This window comes from Poecilia reticulata, linkage group LG2 (genome assembly GCF_000633615.1).
Source record: "Poecilia reticulata strain Guanapo linkage group LG2, Guppy_female_1.0+MT, whole genome shotgun sequence".
Taxonomy (NCBI): domain Eukaryota; kingdom Metazoa; phylum Chordata; class Actinopteri; order Cyprinodontiformes; family Poeciliidae; genus Poecilia; species Poecilia reticulata.
In genome coordinates this window covers 13,757,878-13,779,873 of record NC_024332.1, presented here as the reverse complement: position 1 = coordinate 13,779,873, position 21,996 = coordinate 13,757,878, and the positions used below count along the sequence as shown (strand labels likewise).

Genomic DNA, 21,996 nt, shown 5'->3' with positions numbered 1-21,996 from the left:
CCATTAAAATGTGTTTACTTTTTGTTCTGGTGTAATATCCAAATCTTAATGGTCGTGTTTTCTTTCATTAGCTGTAAGCGGAAAATTATAACTAACAGAAGTAAAGGCTTGAAAACATGAGTGTGTAATCTATGTAATGTACTTTACTGAGCGGATGGAGTTATAGAAATAAACAAACCTGTCATTTATATTCTAATTTATTCAATTACAAAGTGAGAAGGACTTTAAAATACTGAAAACATACAATGACAAAAATGATGATGGTTAATATTTCATATAGCAGCTGCTACATGAACACAGCAGCTAGATGTTTCTCACCCCTATTATATCTAAAATTGGCCACATGTGATTTTTATTTCAAACATTTTTAATTCATTTTTATGTGTGTAAAAAAACAAAACAAATCCAAACGCCTCCTGATTGCAGCGCTGTTCGACCAGCGATAACAATCAGCTGCAAACCCGGTATTATTACCTCAAAAATAACTGTTATTATGGACCTGATGACATAATGATCAGTCTGAGCCAACGAAAAAAAACAGGAAATGTTTCCAGTGGGTGGAAAGAAGTCGGGATTACACAGCAAAGGTGAAGTTAGACGCAAGATGCTTTAGTCAAATTGTGTTTAATGAATAAAAGTTCTACATAAGTACAAAAGTTCTCAAACAAATGTTGTTATTAGCCTGGTATTAGTACTGTTACATAATTATCAGTCAGTATGTTTGTGAAGAATGTGAAAAAATATAGAAATGCGTTTAAAGCCGTGATCACCTGGATGGATCATTTTTATTTTAGCTTCAACTCTCCTATAATTCACACAAGTAGCAGGTTAGCGTCACTCAGGCTAACATCCACCGACATCAATCTAGAAACGGTGTCAAATATGAATAATCACCATAATACAAAACCGTACTTCATGTCTGCTATTTTTGGGAAAACCAGTGCGTCTCTAGCGCCCCCCTGAGGTTTAATGTATAAAGGTCCTTGCTGAAAGAACAAATCAATTCTTGAAACCTCTGCGTATATATTTTCATTTTATCTTACGTATTTATTTTTTGTTTTTCTCCTGTTTCATTCTGGTCTCAGCTTCACCGTCTGTCTCTCTGCTGTTAACAACAGAAAGGCTGAATGAGAAAATGAAAAATGATGCCAGGCTCACGTTAAAAAATAACTCTAGGGTAAAAAATGACAACGCAAACATCTAATTTCAAGAAAATGTAAAAGAACACCAGTCATTACTTGATGCTGAATGAACGTAGAAATGCAGTAACATTCAGACTCGTCTCAGCTTTCATTTAAGTCGGGGGCGTTCAGTAGGTGGCGCCATTTTCCTCTTTTCCTGTTTTTGTTTTTTCCACTCAGTCCCATCTGCTGTATAAGAACACAACCCGCTCTACGTATTGCTTCCAGACTGCTAACTAGCCTCCTGCGTATCCCATGGCAACGCACTAAAATCCATGGATAAAATCCTAATGGCTGCCTTCTTCGTCTCTGAACTCCTCATCCTCATCAGTGTGCCTCATTTGGGAGAATCTTATTTCTTTTAACTCCTTTAATCTCATGCAATTTTCGCAAAGCACAAAAAGCATGCTAAAGTTTTTTTGTGGTAGCATATCTTATACCTGAACTCGCACAACAAACATAAACGTGTCAAAAAAGTACAAAGAGCTGCTTGTCCTACTGATGGAAGTTATAATGAGAACCTTGTGAGAAACTAATGCATCTGGAGGAAACTTTGAAGGTTTTTTTATGATTATGTTGGATTGAGGATCAGTTGTTTGCGTCTCTTTTTTGTTTTGTTTGCATCTTTACTCTGTTGTTGCGCGTTTGCACCTGTCGGCCACCGTACATAAGAGTTGTTTCACCGTAGTTCGTGAAGAGGACGCTTGAGGATGGAAAAGGACTGGTTTTGTTCGAGATGGATGGAGGTTGAAATGGAGAGTTGAGCTCCATTCCAACCTCCATTCCAACTCCGAAGTCGCCTTTATTAAATGTAGAATGTTCAAAAAGCTCATTTAAATCTTTATCTCTCTAAACAAGCCAGCCTCAAACAGTAAAAAAACAAAGTTAGGAAAGCTTTAATATTATTCGTTTTTAGATTCTATAAATGAAAGTGCGTGTAAGGCTACACCTGCGCCCGTCCTTCACATCACGGACTCTGAACTTGCCGTGTAGAAATGCTCGCGCTCGCTGAGAGTGCTCCTGTTCTCAGCCCTACAGCGCATGAATAAAACCCCAACCTCACTGAGTTCACATCCCTCTCGTCTCACTCGGTTACGGCTGCCGTCCCTCCGTCCCTCTTCCCGAGTGCCGCTGAGAGCCTCTCACCGCCGGGGCGAGGTGTCCCGTGAAGGGCCGTCCCCGCCGCGCCTCGGCAACGCAGATGAAAGGATTACGGTCGCTAACGACGCGTTGGCTTCACCGCCAAACGAGGCCCTGAGACGAGCCGCTGGTAGGAGAGTCGCCTGGCTGTGTCACTCTAATGAGTGATTCGTCACAACTAGGCGAGACAAGCAGTCTGACAACTCACCATCCTCTTCATCTCCTTGGAGATGTGGTTGTGGAAGGCACGGTCAGCCCAGTGGCCGCTGTTGTGGGTGACGGAGTTGGTCCTCTGTCGACTCATTTTGGCAATCATCGCCTTTTCTTCTTTCTGTGGAGCGAAAGGAGGCCGAGGTTAACGCACCAAACGAATGAATGCCATAAAACCTTGACGCACACGTGTCAAACTCGAGGGGTGCAACTTTTTATGTGGCCTTCTAATTTCTAAACACTAAGTGTGCTTAAATATTATGTTATCAAATCCAATGCTGCTTTTATGTCCATTTTCTTGAGAATTATCGTGAAAATTCATGCCCATCCCTGCACTTTTTTTGCGCTAATAATTGGGAGTTTATTGCAGATTTTTCTCCAAAACTGTCAAAAGTTTTGTTGCTTGAACTAAACAGCTGCCTCAGCCTTAACTGATATCAGATAATAGTCCACGATCTATATAAAAAGTTGCATTTACCATCATAAGAGCAAAAATCACAAATAATTACAAATTAGTACCACAAACATTTTTTTATTGCAAAAAGAAAAAAAAAATCACAAAAGCATCACAAAATCCTGGAGGGACTGAAAAGATGCTCAGTAATATTGTTAAATTTTAAGAATTCGTTGATATTTTCACAGTTTGTGATCAGGTTCTGGCACAACCGGCCCTTTAAGAGCATTCATGACCTTGATTTGGCCCAAAACCAAGATGAGTTTGACACCACTACCTTAAAAGAAACGGCGCCTTCAAGTAACAACGATTCGGCTCAGTGGTTTATTTCACAGCTTCTGCATCGAATCCATTTACAATGTTTAATGTGATTTTTTTGGCTTATTGTTGTTTTTACTGCATGTCATCATATTTTCAATACAGAAACTGTTCTTCTCAGTAGAGAAACCAAAATTTGAGATGTTTGTATTCTTTATTATTTTCTTTTTCCTTAAGGAAGCCAACACTCAAGATCACATTTGAGACATTGTTAGGTCCGCATTAAATATAAAACTAAAAACGGCTGAAATTCCCAATTTGCACCGTGTGAAGGAAGTGTGGTGGTGATTGTACAAATGATCTAACTTCTGAGCTTAATAAAAAAATAATGGGGCCCAAACAGATAAGCCAAAAATAAACATTTAATTTTCACGTATTATGATTGCAGAGTTTAGGTTCTGTCTAGATTACTTTAAAAAAAAAAAAAAAAAAAGCTTAAAACAGTTTCAGGCGATCTCCTGGGCAGCTCTCTTTATCTCTCATCTGATATCAGAACTGAACAGCTTTGAGCTATATTTGTAAAAACAAAAAAAAAAAACTGGAAGAATAAAACAAAAATGAACCAACAGCTAGACTTGAAGAAGTTCCCTCTGTCCTGAACCACAGGCGGCAGAATGAGAATAAAATATCTCTTCACATGACTTGCTAACTATAGTCCCAGCTTGTGATACTGCCGGGGGAGGCTGATAAAAAATATCAAGTCATAAACAAACTGGAGGCTCAAGCAGGGAGGCGGCGATGAACTCGGTCCAGTCTGCAGAGGCAGCCGGTTGGGAGAACAAATTCAGCTTACAGACAATACAGGGAGCAAATGAACTTACAGCTGTTTGCTGTCAGAGAGACGTCTGTCAAATAAGCTCCTTAAAGGAGCAGCTTTTCACATCGACACAAACGTCACAATGTTTTAGAGTTTTATGTGAATATTTGTGAAGTGGAATCAAAACCGGAATCCATAAATGGGAAGCAAAAAGTAATAAAAATTAGACATTATTGTTACATTTTAGTCCCATCTTTCTTTAGTTTTGAGTTGGATTCAACCAACATCATAAAGGTCTGTTAGCCTGAATAAAGACAATATCCTGTATCCATCTTTTTAAACGACTCAGCGTCCACATCCCCACTAAAGAAAAATAAAACATGATGCTACCACCTCCTCCTTTCACCATCTCTTGAAGTAAGTTCAAAACTTACTTGTATTTGGAAAAACTACAGGATGTGGAAAGGTAGTTTGTGAAACAACTGCTTGCTCTCTGTGGAAAATCACCGTAATGCCGTCATTTTTAGGACAATTTTAGACTTACACATTTAAGAAATTATGAATTTAAATGAACTACTTGAAAAGTTCAAATCTCAACAAATCTCCACGTTTTTTTTCTTTCTGATTTTACAGCAAATTTTCTCAAAATTGGTCAAAGACACTGAGTTTAAGTGACGGCTGCCTCAGCCTTACTCAATGTCAAGTTATAGTCTGTAATTGATATTTGATCAAAAGTCACATTTGACATTGAACAGCACAAATGTAAAACTTCCTAACAAGCATTTCTAAATTGGCATCATAAAATCTGTAATTTTGATTGAGAAAAAACCAAATCACTAAAACAATAACAAAATCCTGAAGGGAAACTATCTACTGATATTTTAACATTTTAATTTGTTTGATCAATTCATTCTGGCGCATCTGGCCCTTTAAAAACGTTCAGATTTTTTACATGAGCCAAAATGAAGTTTCATTTTGATATCATGAAAAAAAATGATTCTACCGCTGTTCTTTTTGGCATTTTACTGTAAAAAATTAAAAATAAAAATCTACTTTTCAACATTAAATGAGACAGAAATGATTTCGGTTCCCTTTCACTGCCTCCTCCAGCGATGAAAGCCGTACCCTTTTCTGACTGCAGCCCACAATGAGGTAGGTTTCTATGTTGCTCCTCTTCAAGTAGGCGTTTCTCTCTCCTCCGGCTCCCGGCTCCACGTCGTAGTCCCCGTTCAGGTAGTTCAGGGTGGCCTTTGTGATGTGGATGCGCCTGAAATGAAAGCGTTCCTTTTCTGAATGCTCTGGCTGTTACGTAAATCTCATGCAGCTGACCCTCTGCACTTATCAGAAGGAACGATTAGGAAGCCTATTGGACGAACCCGGCCTTGCCTCCCGCCTCCATCTGATTTGCCAGCGTGACGTCGTTGGACCAGACGTCAAACTGCCACTTCCTGAGCCCCAGCACCCCGCAGTGCACCCTGCCGCTGTGGATGCCGACTCGCATGTTCACGTTCACCCCAGTCACCTCCCGCACCAGCCTGCAGAAAAACAAAAACAWGCAAACCAAAAACTGACAATCTACAYGATTAGCGTGTCTAAATGTACCAGCTGTAGTCTCAGTGAATGCTGCTGCTGAGGTTTACCAGTGAGGCGTGTTTACCAGACTTTTCTATTTTTTGAACTGGTGTATTAACGTCGTTCCCAGACTTACGAGATGGCCTCGATCATGTCCAGCCCCATCTCCACACAGCAGTGGGCGTGGTCGGCTCTGGCCTCCGGCAGCCCGGACACGCAGTAGTAGCAGTCGCCCAGGATCTTGATCCGCAGACAGTGGTTCTCCTGCCGCACAGAGCAGGAGCAAGAAAGGACATGTGCGTTATGGTATTAACCGAGAAGCAAACTTATGTGAAGAGTTAATGAAGTTATCTMTATTTAGGTTTAAATATTGTGCAAAGATTGTCACAAAATCCTTTGTGATCCAGTGTTCAATTCAAGGCCTTTTCTTTTTTCAAATATTCCAGTATAAAAGCAATGGACCTTACCAAGCTCCGCCCAGAAACGTCCCTCGAAAATCCCACCTGGCTGCATGTCTCACAAACAAAGCCTCGCGGAGCTTAGTTTCTATGTGTAAACATGRCGTCTTTCATTTTGACTGACTCTGCAGAGTATTTCTGAGTCGATTAGTGTAGCATTTCTGCCGCATTTTCAAAAAATATCAGCCACGACAATGGGAACCAGCAACTTCATGTCATCTTTTTTGGACGACATCAAGGTGKTTGAGCCACGCAATGCCTCCAAGATTGTGCGCGTTGCAGCTAAATGCTTTTCGATGAGGAAAACAGCAGATCCTCACACCCTCAGCATAAATATAGCTGTGGACAAGATCACTGATGCCTATTGTTCTTGCAAGGCTGGGTAAGTTGGGCATTCATGGTTTTGAGGTTTCAAATGTGCCTAGGACTTGTACACGGTACCCGGTGCTAGCGTGGCTAACACGATTACAGTTTAGTAAAAAGCCTTTTCAGGTTAAATAAAATCTTTAATGTATGTCAAATACAGTACACATTGCATATTGATCTGTTCAGCTAACGTAAGAATTTAACAGACAGGCTTCAGGATGTAGAAGTTGTATCGGTACTGCCATTATGCTGTACTTGGCTAAAAGGTTTTCATAATGGATGTGTTTATTATTGACTTTATTTTTTTCATTCACTAAACACAAAGAAAGCAAAGCAATAATACTTACACCAGCAGACACTCCTTTGTTCTTATTGATCCTACAACGGTTGAGCTGCAAATGTGGTCGTGCACAAGCTTTGATCCAAGCAACTCTTTCCATTTCAGATTTTGGAAATCTGTGAATTTTAGTTCCACAAATACGATCAGGATACCTGACATCGCCTGTACAGATACGCCACTGACGGTGGAGAACCATTCTTTTTCGAGTCCTGATGCAAAAACTTTCTGCCGGTCTGGTAGTCCACAATGTACATTAGCATGTCTTTACTACTGTAGCTTCAGTTTGTGAGACGGTCACGCACATGGTAGCTGCGCTGTGACGTGAAATGGGCATTGGCCAATGAAACGCTGTGGTAAGGTCCATAAAGTACAGCATGTGAACCACATTATGTCATGTGAAAATAATGAAAGAATAGAGAAGAAATCATACATCCGCCTTTGAGCAAATCTGAGACAAACATATTTTTTGTGGGGGTTGTACAGGTTTATATTCTTCACTGCAGTGACGTTCATAGTTGGGGTTCCTCCTCAAGCAAGGCCCCATTCCAAATTCACTTTTCTGATACTGTATTTTGAGTGAAGATTTAGTGATTATATCACAGTGAACCTATTTGAAATGTAATATTTGTGGCAAAATTCCAAGGCAAGAGTTTAAGCTTTGCACCTCAGTGATGTGTCGAGTCTGTCTGATGGACCATAAAATGCAGAACCAGCCAAAACTGTGAAAAAAAGTGGGATTTATAGTCCAGAAAATATGGTGCTTCATTGTATTGTTTGCATCTTTGTCATCAGTACTGGGTGGAAATGTGTCTGTCCCTCCTCTGGCAGAAACAGAAACGTTTGTCGTCCTGCTCGCTCGTTATGAAGACTCAACATCTAAGCCTAATTAGCTGCATCCCTGGATTATCATGCCAACCGTTAGAGCTCAGGGGTTWAGCAAACATATGGTAAGTGACAAAAAGCAGGATTTAAAAATGTCAAAGGAAGCATGCAGTCCATTAAAAACAACAGAGACGCATGATATCAACCTGGATATCACGCTGGAAGTTGATGTGTGTGCCAGCATCAAATGCGTGTGCGTGTGTGTGCGCGCGCATCCCAAGGGTTTGGGAGACTATAATGTCTCATGATAGCCACCTGAGTATCCCTTTAGTACATAGACCAATACAAAAGGAGCCATTGTGTAAGGAACAGAGTGTATGTGTGTGTGTACCAGGTTTTCATATCCTTAAGGGAACTTATTTCTGTCTACAATGTGGGATTATGGGGACCATTGGTCCTTCTGGGGACATTTTATTGCTCCCCATAAGGGAAATTGTTGTTTTTGGGTTAGTGGTTAAGTCTGTGATGGATGGGGTTAGGGCTAGGATTATGGTAAGGGTTAGGCTGTAGAAATGAATGAAAAAAAAAAAAAAAAAAAAAAAAAAAAAAAAAAAAAAAAATCAATGTGGAGTCCCCACAAGTGATGAAAACACGACTGTGTGTGTGTGTGTGTATGTGTGTGTGTCTGTGTGTATGTGTGCGTGCGTGCTTGTGTATATGTGTGTGTGTGTGCTTGTGCACACAGAGACAGAAGGTACATCTGGCATGGAGATAAAAGTGTCAGATGCAACATTTCTGGTTTACGACAGCATTATGCCTGTTCAGTTCATAAATATTGATCAGCAGCCGATTGTTTCACCTTTCATRAACAAATGACAGAAACCGAGGATCAGCTCAACACACGATGACGCTGGATAAAGGAAATATATCAGTATTCACAAGGTTGTGGTGCAACTATTAATAACCGGGAAGCTTCAGCAATGGCAGTGAAGGTACAGTAATATTAAGTTGCTGTTTATGTACGAARCCACAGCATCTCCAAGAAGGGATTCAACATGTGCATGCGTGTAATTCTTCTATATGTAATTTGTAAACACCATATAGAAGTGTAAAGTTGAAACTAGCCAGGCGCCACATATTATTGTAAAATAAATGTATGTAAATCTATTGTGATTTTTTTTTTTTTACCTGCTCAGCAAAAAATGAAAGATCCAAAATGTAATAAAACAAAGTAGAAAAGTACGAACTATTGACTTTTAGGCCCCTATAAATTGGGTTTCCATGTTTTTGACAAAACAGGTGTGAAATATGCAACATGACCTTATTTCTTTGCAACATTTCTAGTCTTCCTGTATGTCTGTAAGGCCCCATAGCAACCGCTAACCTCGCACTCAAAACGTCTGAAACAACAGTTCTCAAAGTTTACACACAGAAAAGACATATTCAAATAAATAAAAACACCAAGCATCGTTGCAATCTTTTGAAAATTGCACGTGCTTGCATGCGTTGTACGCTTACGGCTGCCAACTTGTCAAAGCGGGCGAAAAGCTCATTGAGCGTCATCACCAGCTCCTGTGCCGTGCACTGCGACGCCAGACTGGTGAAGCCCTCGATGTCAGCAAACAGGATGCTGCAGAAACACAAAAACAAGAGAGGCATAGCCGGTCATGTCTCACCTAATGGTTTTTCCTCCTCTCACTTTTCACTTTCTGTGTTTTGGTGAAGTTGAGAAGCTTAACGTGGCGGCAAAACCTAAGTAAAGGTTAGCCTGACGGGGTTTCCAATTTTCAGAATAATTGCGAAGATCAACCGTGAAAATTTGGTGTGAGATAAAAGAAGAGTGTTGCAGATCTGCMACTTGCTATAGGGTTTTGCGTTTCTTTTAATAAAAAAACAAAACACAATTAACATGACCGTGAAGAGAAGTCAAATGATAAAGTGTGTGGAAGAAATGTCAAATATGGGTTGATCCAGTTTTCAATGTGAAATTTAAATGAGAAGACAAGAAGAAAAAATGTGAAGAAAACGATACAATTCAGGACATTTCTAGAGACGAGTCACTGAAACATGGAGCTGAATTGAAAAKGATTTGGACTCCAAACAAAGCCTCTTTCTAAATGACAGGTGGATTTTGAAACATTTTTCGCAAAATTTTTGGTTTTTAGGTCTTATTCTTTATGATTACTGGAATCCTGTAGCGAATTCAACCAAATAAAAAAAACTGTGACAAAATCCCACATATAAATGACTTCCATCTAAAGCCATTGCCGACTATTAAACTAATCATGTCGTTTCTTTTTTTCTATTTTCTTTTACAAACTACATGAATACAAATCGTCCTGTGACGGACTGGCTACTGCTTTTCACCGACTGAGACGTTTTTCATAATTTCCCCTGTAGCTCCGGCTCAGCAGCAGGACCGATGATGATGTCACCGGGCCGAGTCATTTCCCTCCGTGGCGAGGTCCTGTTGACAGGTGAGAGGCTGGAACGGGCTGGGAAGGACTGGCAGGTCAGCCTCATGTAAACTCTCAGGAAAATGTTCAGTGAGCATCACAAACATCCTCAGCTCGGTTCTTCCTGTCTCAATAAGCATATTTATTCTCTGGCTATATCGGTTTTCTCCTGGGGTAAATCATGTGAGGCGCTGAAGTCAAAGACAGAAGGGATGACCATGCCATGTGTTGTTGTTTTTTGTTTTTTTTCTCTAAGGTCTTCACRGCTCTATTAAGAACAATTAAAATAAACTCTAATTCGCTAGATTATGATATTTTCCTAAAAAAAAACAATCTTAGATGTTCGGACAGTATTTAAATAAACTCAAATATCTCCACAGTGCAAATGTTAAACAGTAGCCTGGCAATGTGCAACATTCATGATCCAAACAATAAAACTAATTTAATAATTTAGTGAATATAAATAACATTGAAATTCCTTCTGATTAAACTTATAGTTTATGTGATTAAGTTAAAATTGTATTTCGACATGCATCTTGTATTCCARTAGAGTTTACATTACAGAGCAGACGCCTTGTAATAAATCAATAAAGCAAAAAGCAAGGAAGAAAATAAATATCTTATCCATCGGGACAGCTCAGGAAAATAATCAAAGAATATTTTTTCTCCTTATGTTCCTCTCTTGTCTTTTACAATTATTGGTATAATATTAACTATAATAATTTACGGCGCTGTAAAAGACTAACGTACAGATTTTCTTTTTGATATTTTATCCGAACCAGCGCACAGGAGCTGGTCCTAAGAGTCCTCACTCCGAAGCCTGAAATAACGTCAGTGGTGATACGGAGAGGGAATGACAAAGGCTGCCAGGGTCATTAAGTCCCATTTAATTGTTACCTTGGTGATGAATGACTGGTTAGTCTGCAACATTAACTCTGTGAGATCTTRAAGTGAGAGCCACTGCAGGGGCGGCTAAGAGGCCACACTGAGCGTCCATGAGGAAAACGCTGTTCACACGCATCGGCGAGATGTGACGAGCTAGTTGTCACTTTGGCACAAAAGCAGCTTCCYCAGTGATTTGAGACAAGAAGAATATACAAGAAATTATCTTGGATAAAGAACAATACTTACGTTAATATAAAAAGATTGGTCTTTTTGGAATATGCCACTTTTGTTGACTCACAGGTCTTCTTACCTTGTTTCAGAAAGAAGTTTGTAACGCTGCAGGAGAATTAATTCCACTATTTACACCAACAGGGCTGATGCAGCAAGTGACGCCTTGTTGCCCAAACATGCCTTCATCCAGTTTATCAAATTTGGTTGTGGTTAATACCGTAACCGCCATCTGCTTGCATGAAGAACTACATGATGTATGTAGGGTGTTTTCACACCTGATACGTCTGGTAGACTCGGTTTGATTTGGGGGACCAAAACTTCAACACTTGTTCCATCTTCATCCGGTTCGCTTTCACACTGCACCGTGTCAAACGATCCGAACTAATGGAAAAAACCCCTCGCCTGTGGTGGCGCTGCTCCAAGAGCCACTGAAGGACACAAAGGGAAAACAACTTCCTTCCTCACAAAATGCCAGCAGAAGCAGAGCAGCATCAGATTTCAGCAGTTGTAGGATTTGTCTTTTGTTTTTGGGAAAGGTCACGAGTCATTTCTCCTGGGGACGTTAGACTCTCGTGATCGTTTTAGGTTATATTTACCCATAATGCACTGCAGCTCGCTTCCTGCTTTTGTAGTGGTCTCTGGTCTTCTTGCATCCACATATGTATTAATAAATTTACTTCAATTGAACAGAGACCTAGGCGTGTAGGCAGACCAGAGTTCACTTTTTTGGTCCAATTTGAGTTTGATTGGGTATTCATACCGCCAAAAAGGAACCAAACGTTTTCTACACCAAGGTTTTAGAGTTTGATTAAAGCAGACTAAACATAGAGCCAGAGTTCAATCTGAGCTATATATTCTGACAAAATGATGTTAAACTATTGGACTGTAAAGGTACCAATTTTGAGAGGGAAACAGTCATTCCTCTTCCCAATGACTCCAGCTCCTTCTAATGGATCTCAAGGTGTTTCCACAACCATTACAGAAAGTCTCTAGTGCCCAGGAAGCATCCCAATCAGATGCCTGAACCAACTCCCTGAAAACCAATTTTTTTAGCCCGTCTGGTTCTTTAGGTCAGACCCATTTCTCATGAAAACATCTGAAAACCAAAGGAGGACTAATAAATTGAGAGTGGACACTGACACTAACCAGCCTGTTTGCATTTTACAATCCAACACAAAAACTCTCTTAAACGTTACAGTGGGAAAACTACAGATAGCTACAGAACATCAGTGTGCTGCTCTCCTCTCATAACTACCAGCTAGCAGTGATGATGCGAACCCAACCGCGAGTGTGTCCACTTTGAAACCACAGGGTATTTTTATTTTTGCTGTTGTTGCTGCTGCAGGTTCATGTCTTGTTCACGCTTCCAACAAAGGGAACAAAGGCACTGAAGGTCAGTCCCTCTAATTTATGTAATGCAGTTTGGAGAGCTGCTGGCCTACATACCAGCAACAGCAGCTTCTGTCACAATGTGCTGTTGGAGAATATCACTCGTACATTTAAAGGGCAACCGGGCAGCCTTACTACACACACACACAGCCTTACTACACACACACACGCACGCACACACACACACCGCATCCTAAGACATATCTTGCATAATCCCAAAACAAAGCAAATAAAAATCAGCATCCATTTTGACCTCAATCTGTGAGTCGCTGAGCATTGATTTAGAGCTGAGGTTTCCAAACTGTGGGTCGCGCCCCCTAGGGGCCATTGCAGGGGGGGCGAGGGAAGCCGTCTGGATGAAAAGAAAAACAAACAAAAAACCATGAATGCTGTATGTGCTGGGTTTTTACCTTAGAATGGCCAACTCTCTGTTATTCCTATGTCAATTTGATACAGTAGGGGCTTCCGCACTTCCCATATCTGTGTCCTCTGTCACTTTTATCAGCAGTTAAAAATGTTTAATCCGTTGTTAACATGTGGTAACCTGTTTTTGGGAGGCGCTTTTAAACACAACATGAGCGCTACGACGCTTGCGCTGGGTTTACACCCGTTTGGAATAACCCTAACTGTTAGGGTTAGAAAAATGTCTGGGTGAGGCATAAATGCAGTTACAAGACGCATGTTGTTGTCGTCGTCTGAGAAGACCCCTAAAATCCCCCCACACTAAAACTCTATGTCCACCAGTTTACCGCGACGATAAACTCAAGCTTACGATGAGTGCAAACCCCCAAAAACCAACAGTGTTGGTGGGATTTTTTATTTTGTATAAACAAGAAAATTGATATCTTTAAAAATATGATTACGTGCAATTATTTTCTTTTCAACTGTGAAATCATATTACATAATGAAACGACGTAGCCCTGTTTTATTTTGGGCAACGTTTTATTATATTTAGTGGCTTTTACTATATATGACATGCAGTCGTAAGCCAAACAATCCATTGCGACACAACACCACAATGAATTTTCAAACGCTTTTTATCGCCACTTTTGCCTTTATGGGAATAAATACCACAAAATGTCATGATACATTTTAACTACTTAGCTCCTGTTCCTATCTGTCAGCACGCCATTTGTTAAATGGAGCCGATACTTGATGTGATTTTAACCTGCACCACATGTTTTGTTTACCTGAGCATCCGACATGACTCATTCCCTGCGGTACGAAATGAGTTAAATAACGGTGACCCACTCTGAGTGGGTAAAAATGTGTAGCCTCAGCCATCAGAGACAATTTGTGCCTCTGCGCCGGATCAAAAGGATGTAATTACATGCCTTGCTTGGTTCATTAACCGATTTGCCACCTCTGTTGTTGCGGCGCTCTGAATTCCTAAATTAAAAGCCGCAGACAGACACACGCGTAATGCATCTGTACGGCAGCGGCGGCAGGCTTTGGACCCTGAGCGGCACCGTCTGCCTCCCTCCGTTTGCCCTCTTGCTCTTTAGTCGTGGCGGTGGGAGGCGTTGCCCCTCTTCCTGTTGTTCCTCTGTCGCTCAGCGGAGCCCCAATTAACCAGAAAAGCCGCTGACTGCTTCCCAACGCGTCCCGGTCGCGCCTCGTTACCGGACGGCGCATTTGTGACCGCCGACAGAACTCGGCCCGGGTCGGTGGACGCTGCTAACGCGCTTCATGCTCTCAGCAAGTCGCACAACATCTATTGTCCAACTGGGGATAATATTTGTTATGCAGATTTACACCCAACACTTTGGGTTTTTTTTCCAGCTTCCAAGACCTTTCACATGATTTTCCTGCAGTTTTTCGCTTAATGAAATCATAAAAAGGATATTAGAATATCCAGATTCAGTGCCCTTAAAAGTATTCACCTCACTTAAGAGTTTTTTCCTCAATTCTTGAGTGAAAGGACAATGATACATGTTTTTATCTTTGGTGATTTTGCAGTGCAGTGGGCTCTTCATTTTTTCCAGAGCTGTATTTTTTTCAGCGCTGCACCACCTGACCAAAGGCAGCAAAACTCAAACTGCATTTTCAGATCCAGGCTCCAGTTGTTTAGGTCGGATTTCATCCACTTCTTATGCAGTTTATACGGAAATTGATCAATTTCCTGGAATCTTGAGGGCTCCAAAGCATAACTTCATTGATAGAGCTATGTGGTAACCAGATGGCCAGATCAGTACCGTTTTCTTACTCCACAAGGTGGCGCTCAAACGGACACCTGTCTCCCAACCATCCATCTGACGCAGTTAGTGTTTAATGATTCTCTCTGATATCATATAAAAACACATTGTGCACTAAAAACTATAGCAACTCAACACGGCTTCACCAAAACATTAAAGATGAACATCAGAGGAGAATAAATAAACATAAACATCCGATCAAAACTGGCCAGATGAAAGAGTCCGTTTCCCACCATATGAAATGAAAACCATATGTTTTGCACATGTATTTCTCAGGAAAGACAGTAGTGATACGGAACAAGGAGTCACCAATACGACACATTAGCGACTGAGCGTTTGACGACTGTATTTGGCAATTTATCACATTAATTCTGAATAAAATGAAGACAAAGCAAAGAGTAAAACTGTTTCAATTGACGCAGAGTCCGAACCAAATTTGAAATTTGGTTCGTGTGGCAAATTTCTGTTAAGATTAGGATTCGACAGACATGATGGTCGAGAGGAAAGAGGAGAGTGTTCCCTAAGTGATGCAATGCAGGCTGCAACTGTGCAGTGAAGGTGGGAGATTTCACCCAATAGCATCTAATCAACAAGTTCTTCAGGAGGGTGAGTTCATATGCATTTCAAATATTTGTTGAAAAGAAAAAAAAAAGGGGGGGGGAGGAAATTTAATCAAAGGGTGCAACACATAAAATCCGAATACATACGTTGAAGTTTGTTGTCGCATGTTGGGCATTAACGTTTTAAAATTAATTTTACATGTTTAAAATACAACATAAACATTTGTGACTTACTGTTTTTTTTTCTTATAAACTAAAAGCACCCTTTATATTCATGACACTGTGACTCACGTTACACTCTACATGGACGCTGTGGAAAGAGTCAGGTGGAAAATACTCTCTGAAAAATACCATAGAGCATGTTGACATGGCAACGTCTGCACTACTTCTCCCTCCTCGTCTGCCACCGTCTGTGGGTGGGCTGCACTATTCTGGATCAACATGGATTATATGAGATATATAATGTTGCAGTATATGTAGTGTTCCTTATTTAAACAATGCCTTTCAGTTAGTAGTAGAGTCAACATGTCTCTTAACATCACTGCATGCATCAAACATACAACCTCAATTAGCTGCTTATGACGTAAATTTAAATCAAACTTGAGTGAATTGTAGAAAAACTGTTCCGTCCATACTTGTTACAGTCACATTGGTTCAATTCAAAGCTAAAGACTGATTTGTAAGTCATGGAGCAGAACATCATGTGGTGACTGAAAGCAGGCAGAAGAAAGAGGAGAACGTGCACAGCGTTGTACTGCAGAAACGCATCGCTGTGGAAATGTTCACCACTAGATTACTGGAGTAAATAAATACTGCAGAAAGCAGAGAGCCGCTGAGCCTGCTGTCCCTCGTTTGCGGTGGCAAAAGTAGCCAGTTAACGTGGTAAATATACAGTTTAAAATAAAGTACCAGCAATGGTGGAAATTATCTGCTTTTTTTTCTATTAGAGTGCATGCAAACACAAAATGTTGATGTCTGAGAACGGAAAATGAATATTTACTTGCATTAGCTCTGCAGCAAAGGTAGCTGCTACAGGAAGCTAGAAAAGTTCAAAGGTCAACTTATTCTTTACAATGTGTACATTGTTTTTATTTTTCTTTATCAGACTTATATAGTCAGTTTTACTGAATAGGACATGTTGCGTTGCATTTATACTACATGCATTGTTAAAGTTGTCATATATTTTTATGTTGCTGCGACATAAGTTAGTTTAGTTAGACATCAGAGGTCTAATTTGAATTTTACCAACATATTTCTAATGACTTGGCAGTTACCCAACCAGACAGATGATTTAAACAGGATTTGATGGAGGGAGTCAAAGATCAGGGTGATGGCAAAGAGGCCTTCCAACATTAAAGCAACGGGGCTCATTGTGAACGATTACTAGTTATAATAATAGTGGAAACATGCGAAAAGCTGTTCAGCGTTTACAAGAAGGGTTTGCTCGCTGTAACATGAATAAAAGATTTATCATTGATTATTAAGAGGGGTGGACATCGTTCCTGACATGYCATTTGTTAAATAAAATACCATATAAAACAGATTATTTTCCTCAAAAATGCCTTTCTTTTACATTCTTTAGTTGTGGTTTGAGAGACGCCTGGCTGATTTTCAAGCTTCACCTGCAAACTGAAGCATTTTCTGAATATCTAAGTGTATTTATAAGGTTTGTCAGATCCAAAATGCCTTGACACTTGATTTTTCTGAACGTCGTGTTTACCTAATGAAAGGAGCATGCAGTGTAAATTGATATTTGCTGATGTTTTGCCTGTTTTGAAAATCAAACATGAGCTTTTTTTCAAAWGCTTCGTTCATATCCGTGTTCATCTGGGCCCCCCACCTCGTCGTCGCAGCTCCTCTGATGTTACCTGACGTTGTCGTGCTTTTGGATGTAGATCTTGTGAAACATCATGTCCTCCTGCTTGGCATTTATGTCAGCTTTCATCTCCATGGCAACATGACGAGGAAGTACTGAGAGTAAGAGACGCTCCTGCAGAAGGAGAGAGAGAGAGCGAGAGAAGAGACGTAAGTTTGACGTGAAAGTGAGCGGGGCTTGTCAGAGAATAAACAAACGCAATCCTGCTRTGATTCGTTTATGGAGGCTGTCATTAAATAATTCAATTTTTAACAATTAGTGTCCAAATTTTACAAGTCAATTTACCGGCGCTTATTTTCAATGTCATCATTGCTGTTAGAAATTGTAGAAGTAAAATGTGCAACTTGTTTCCCTAAACAAACTAATAGTTATTCTAAAAAGAAAAAAAAACAACTTTATTGTAAAGATTTATGCACATTTTAAATTTGTATACAAATAAAGTTGTGGTTTGAAGTAAAATAATAAAAGATACAAGTCGAAGATACAAGCAGCAAGGCCGTTTCTTACTTCAGGCCATATGCTGCGCTTCTAAAAATGATACATTTTACTAAGTGGAAATTAAGATTATTCCACAAAACTTYGAGTCATGTGGTGTATTTGAAGTACACAAACATACGTAATGTGCTCTAAATTTACATGCGTGTCACGGTAAAGGTAAAATATGTATTTGTTAAAATAATACAAAAAAAGCTAGTTTGTACTTCCATTCCATCAAAGCAACCTGATTAATTTTTCCTGCAGTGCTGAGTGAATCTTCATCAGCCAAGACAGAATGTCTGCATAGTGTGGTATGAGATTCATTTATGATATTGTCTGGTTGTGGTTGCGACTTTTCTCAGTACTTTCAGGAGCAGGGACTCATCTGTGTAGTCTTCACTGCTCTCCAAAAGTTGCAATCCTCTTCCTATAACTCTTTAAAGCATGTGTGCAATATAGTGTGATCGGACTTTAGATGGAAATTAAAATGACAAAAACAAGTACATTTACTGCGTATTCTATAAAACATTTTTTTAGAAAACTTACGCACATTAAGTTTGTGTCTCTGTAGTCCTAATCAATCTGCACATTTATGATGCAAAATACAGGAAATATATATATTATTAAAAAAAAACAGTAAAAAAAAAAAGAAAAAGTACATTTCCCCCCCAACATTCGAATCCGCAAATGATCAGACTTTTGCGGCTCTGAGCATTTCCAGAATTTAGGTACAGAAGACAGCAGTCTGTTACATGACGACACTAACCTGGATCTACCTTTGGGGATATTTTCTAAACTGTCCCATCAAGACAATCTGATGCTTCGGCAGATGCAAGGAAGGCCGAACTGATTACAGCAACGCAGCTCTGATCATCTTTCACTCAGTCTGTCACAAAATGCGCTGGATTAGCACATTAGCTGTGCTAATGGCTAACAGAAGATGCTAACCAACGCCCCCCCAATCACCTTATTTTTGTTTTAAGTTCTAGGTCTAAACTTTGGACGCTTTCTGGTAAAACAGACCTGGAAAACCTCCAACTTTTGAAATTCTGTACTTACAGTAAGATAGCCGTTTCAGGATGCCACCAGTCTTATTCCAACCACATTGAGCGGGTAGTGTTTGTGAGAATGCCCCAACACATTTCTGAGAGTCGCCTCTCAGTCGCCTACCTGCTGCTGGTTTTCCCTCTGGGAGTGGAGGCGAGCCTGGATGCACTCCCTGGTCTCCTGGAAGGCCTGCCTCTGGGAGCCCTCGGCCGGGTAGTGCGTACACACTCCTACAATGTTGGAGCAGGAGAAGACCAGGATGTTGGAGACTATCTGTGGGAAGAGGAGGGAAAACGTAAGTGAAGGCCGCCGGATAAACGCGTTGTTGTTCTATTCCTATCAGCTGTTCAGAAAACTGCTCGTCACAGCTATAACCTTTACATCTCGGTCAATTAGAATACGACTGAAATGTTGATTTATTTCTGTAATTAGATMAAAAAAAAAAAAACGAAACTCTGAAACTCTTAAATATTTATTGTACACAGTGATGTAGAGACAGAAGACGTTGGAATCTGCACAAATTAAAGCCGAAAACAAACATGTGGGTCGCCCTGAATATCAACAACTTCTCAAAACCTCATTTATATGTTTTGTTTTTATTAGATTTTATAAAAAGCTGATAGTGAAATGTTTTGCTAGTAGATATCAAATTGTACTGCACATGAGCCAGCTTCACATTTCAACAAATTAACACTACAGCCCCCCTGACAGAACACGGACTTCATAATTTGATATCAAGGAAGGCTCCACCACTGTCCATTACCCACCTTATATATAAGGTGGATATTATATATATATATATACTGCCAAATAATTGTGTTCAGCCAAAACGTCACTAAAGACAAGCAACACGGAGCATGTAAAACTTCACAGACTTCCAAACGTTCGCTTTGTGGCGCACCTGTTCCAGAGCGCGGTGCCCTTCACTGGWCTTTTACATGCCGTGTATTTGGGCTTGAAATATGCAGAACAAAGATACGAGGAGCTCCACAGCCGCGGTGAGAGAGACACAAAGTGTTTGAAGCAGGATTTCCCCGCGCTGCAGCTGCTTTCCCTCCGACAGAGAGCAAAGCGCTCTTTGTTTCCGTCGGCTCCGCCGGTGCGCCTCGCCCCCCTCTCGCCGCAGGGAACAGGGCGTCTCAACCTTCTGCGTGGTTTTTCGACACGCCGTTTTGTTTTTTGTTTTTTTGTCCGAATATCTTTATACAGGACAGTGCCTGTCTCATTAGGAGACTCCGCAGGGCCGGCTCACATGCTACCAGCTTGGGACGGACGGTATCAGAGAAAACTGAGCTGATGCAAAAAAAACAAACGGACTTCTGATTTAATTTCTATAAAGTGAAAAAAATTAATGTGTTAAATCTCCAGAGCGACTTGTGTCATGTTATAATATACATATACGACTCATTAGACGCCACCACCAGAAACAATAAAAAGTACTAAGCTTAAAAAGTAATAGCTCAACCTTTTGTATTTTAATTTAAACACGAGTAAATATCAGTTTAGGGCTAATTAGCTTCATCTGTTCAGACCTCTAAATTGCAGCATAATGCAGGACTGAATGGAAACGTGTTTCATTTGTAGAATGACAATTAGAAAACCGAGCTTAACCACAAACTACCAGATTCAGGGATTTTATGGTTTAACTTAATGTCATTATCAAGTATCAGACTGCATGTTGCCAGGAGGGGATGYGATGCAGAACTTGACTAAACATGTCACGGGAAAGAAAATGTTCATTCCTGCAGCGGTCATCACATTTAGTGAGATTCCAGAATTGGGCTTTTGTATCAAATGTTATTTTTCTTTTACGGAAACAAAAGTTTAACAAACACAGATCACAACTCTAAGCAGCTGTCAGTGTTAACCTTGACAAGAAACTGACACTCTTTTAGTTCCCATAACTGTAAATACCTTTCAAATGACCAGGCAATTTTGTTCTTCTTGCAAGAAAAGAGAAGCATCTTTGAATCTGCTGATCAAAAGGATAATGATCATAGTTAGTAAAGACTTTATAGAGAGAAATACAGATGAATGATGATGGGAAAACAACAGACTTCTATCAAGTTTACTATGTSTATTATAGGCGTAATTACCAAAATTACGCCTATAATTTTGTCATGGCAAAATGTGAACCTTCGCCGTCGCACAATCCCACGTGAMGCTCTTASCAGAACACTCTGTCTACCTCCACTGGCTGCAAATACTCCAAACTAACCAAACCGCAAACCTTAGTGTGAACATGGGTTAAGCCTAATGACATCGGTACTAATAAAAAAAATTCCTCAKAGACAAAAATAATGAGAGCATATAAACCTTAAGGGGAAAAGAAAAACGGTCCCATAGAAAACTTTACCGCCCACAACCAAGGTAGAAAATGATTTCATGGTCCTTCCACGACTCAGCTTTTTCGAAGGTCTTTTTTTGTCGCTTTTATCTGATTGCACAAACAGAAAAAGGTTTTCAATTTGCTCTGTGTTTGTGTGCATTCAGTGGAAACAACAACAAAAAAAGAACCAACAAGCTGAGTCAGCRATAAACTCGGATTTTAAAAATTCACCAAACACTCCATCCCTTCCATCTACACATATCCATTATGTGTTCTCAGTTTGTCTGGTTTTAATATTCGCAGGAATTATTATTAAATCCACTTTCAAGTCAACAATCAAATATAACAGTCTGAACTGAAACGTTAGAACTAGAAGTGTCCAAGTCCGGATGGASGCACTTTTGCACTTTTAAACGGTCGCGTTGGAGAACTGATCTAAAAATGCAACAAGTGAAAACAAAAGGTTTACATGACAGGGGAATGCCTTTTTAGATGAAACAACTCTAAAAAATATGGCAACCTGAATTATTAAATTATGAATGAATTAAAATGTATGATTAAATTATCAGCAGGCTAAAACGTGGGTTTAAACCTGTGCTAATTTTAGCCGGTACCTTTTTAGTAGTTTTCAGTACCAAGTTCGCCATCGGGGTTGCGTATAACTCCTGTAGAAACTTAAGTTGGAACAAAAATATGTGACTGCTAACTAATAAGARCCGAGGAGCTTTTTGGCCACCTCTGCGACCTTGACCCCAGAAATTGGAGAGCCCAACCCAGAGTCCCCAGGCTCAGCTTCCTGAACAGAAGGCATGTTGGTGGGATTGAGGAGGTCTTCGAAGTATTCCTCCCACCGGCCCACAACGTCCTGAGTTGAGGTCAGCAGCACACCATCCCCACTATAAACAGTGTTCGTGCTGCACTGCTTCCCCCTCC

At 40.2% G+C, this 21,996-nt stretch overlaps 1 protein-coding gene across 2 annotated transcripts in view; it reads right to left on the bottom strand.

Annotated features, from left to right (window-relative positions):
- The window catches only part of adcy5 (adenylate cyclase 5), an 86,548-nt gene that overhangs the window by 19,021 nt on the left and 45,531 nt on the right, over nt 1-21,996 (bottom strand). For both annotated transcript variants that reach the window (XM_008432387.2, XM_008432394.2), the window contains exons 2-8: nt 18,858-19,007; nt 17,203-17,324; nt 9,137-9,248; nt 5,769-5,896; nt 5,437-5,595; nt 5,186-5,327; nt 2,530-2,652 (exon numbers count right to left, since the gene is read on the bottom strand). In XM_008432387.2, coding sequence (XP_008430609.1) covers nt 2,530-2,652; nt 5,186-5,327; nt 5,437-5,595; nt 5,769-5,896; nt 9,137-9,248; nt 17,203-17,324; nt 18,858-19,007 — 936 coding nt within the window. The remainder of the gene's footprint in view (nt 1-2,529; nt 2,653-5,185; nt 5,328-5,436; nt 5,596-5,768; nt 5,897-9,136; nt 9,249-17,202; nt 17,325-18,857; nt 19,008-21,996) is intronic.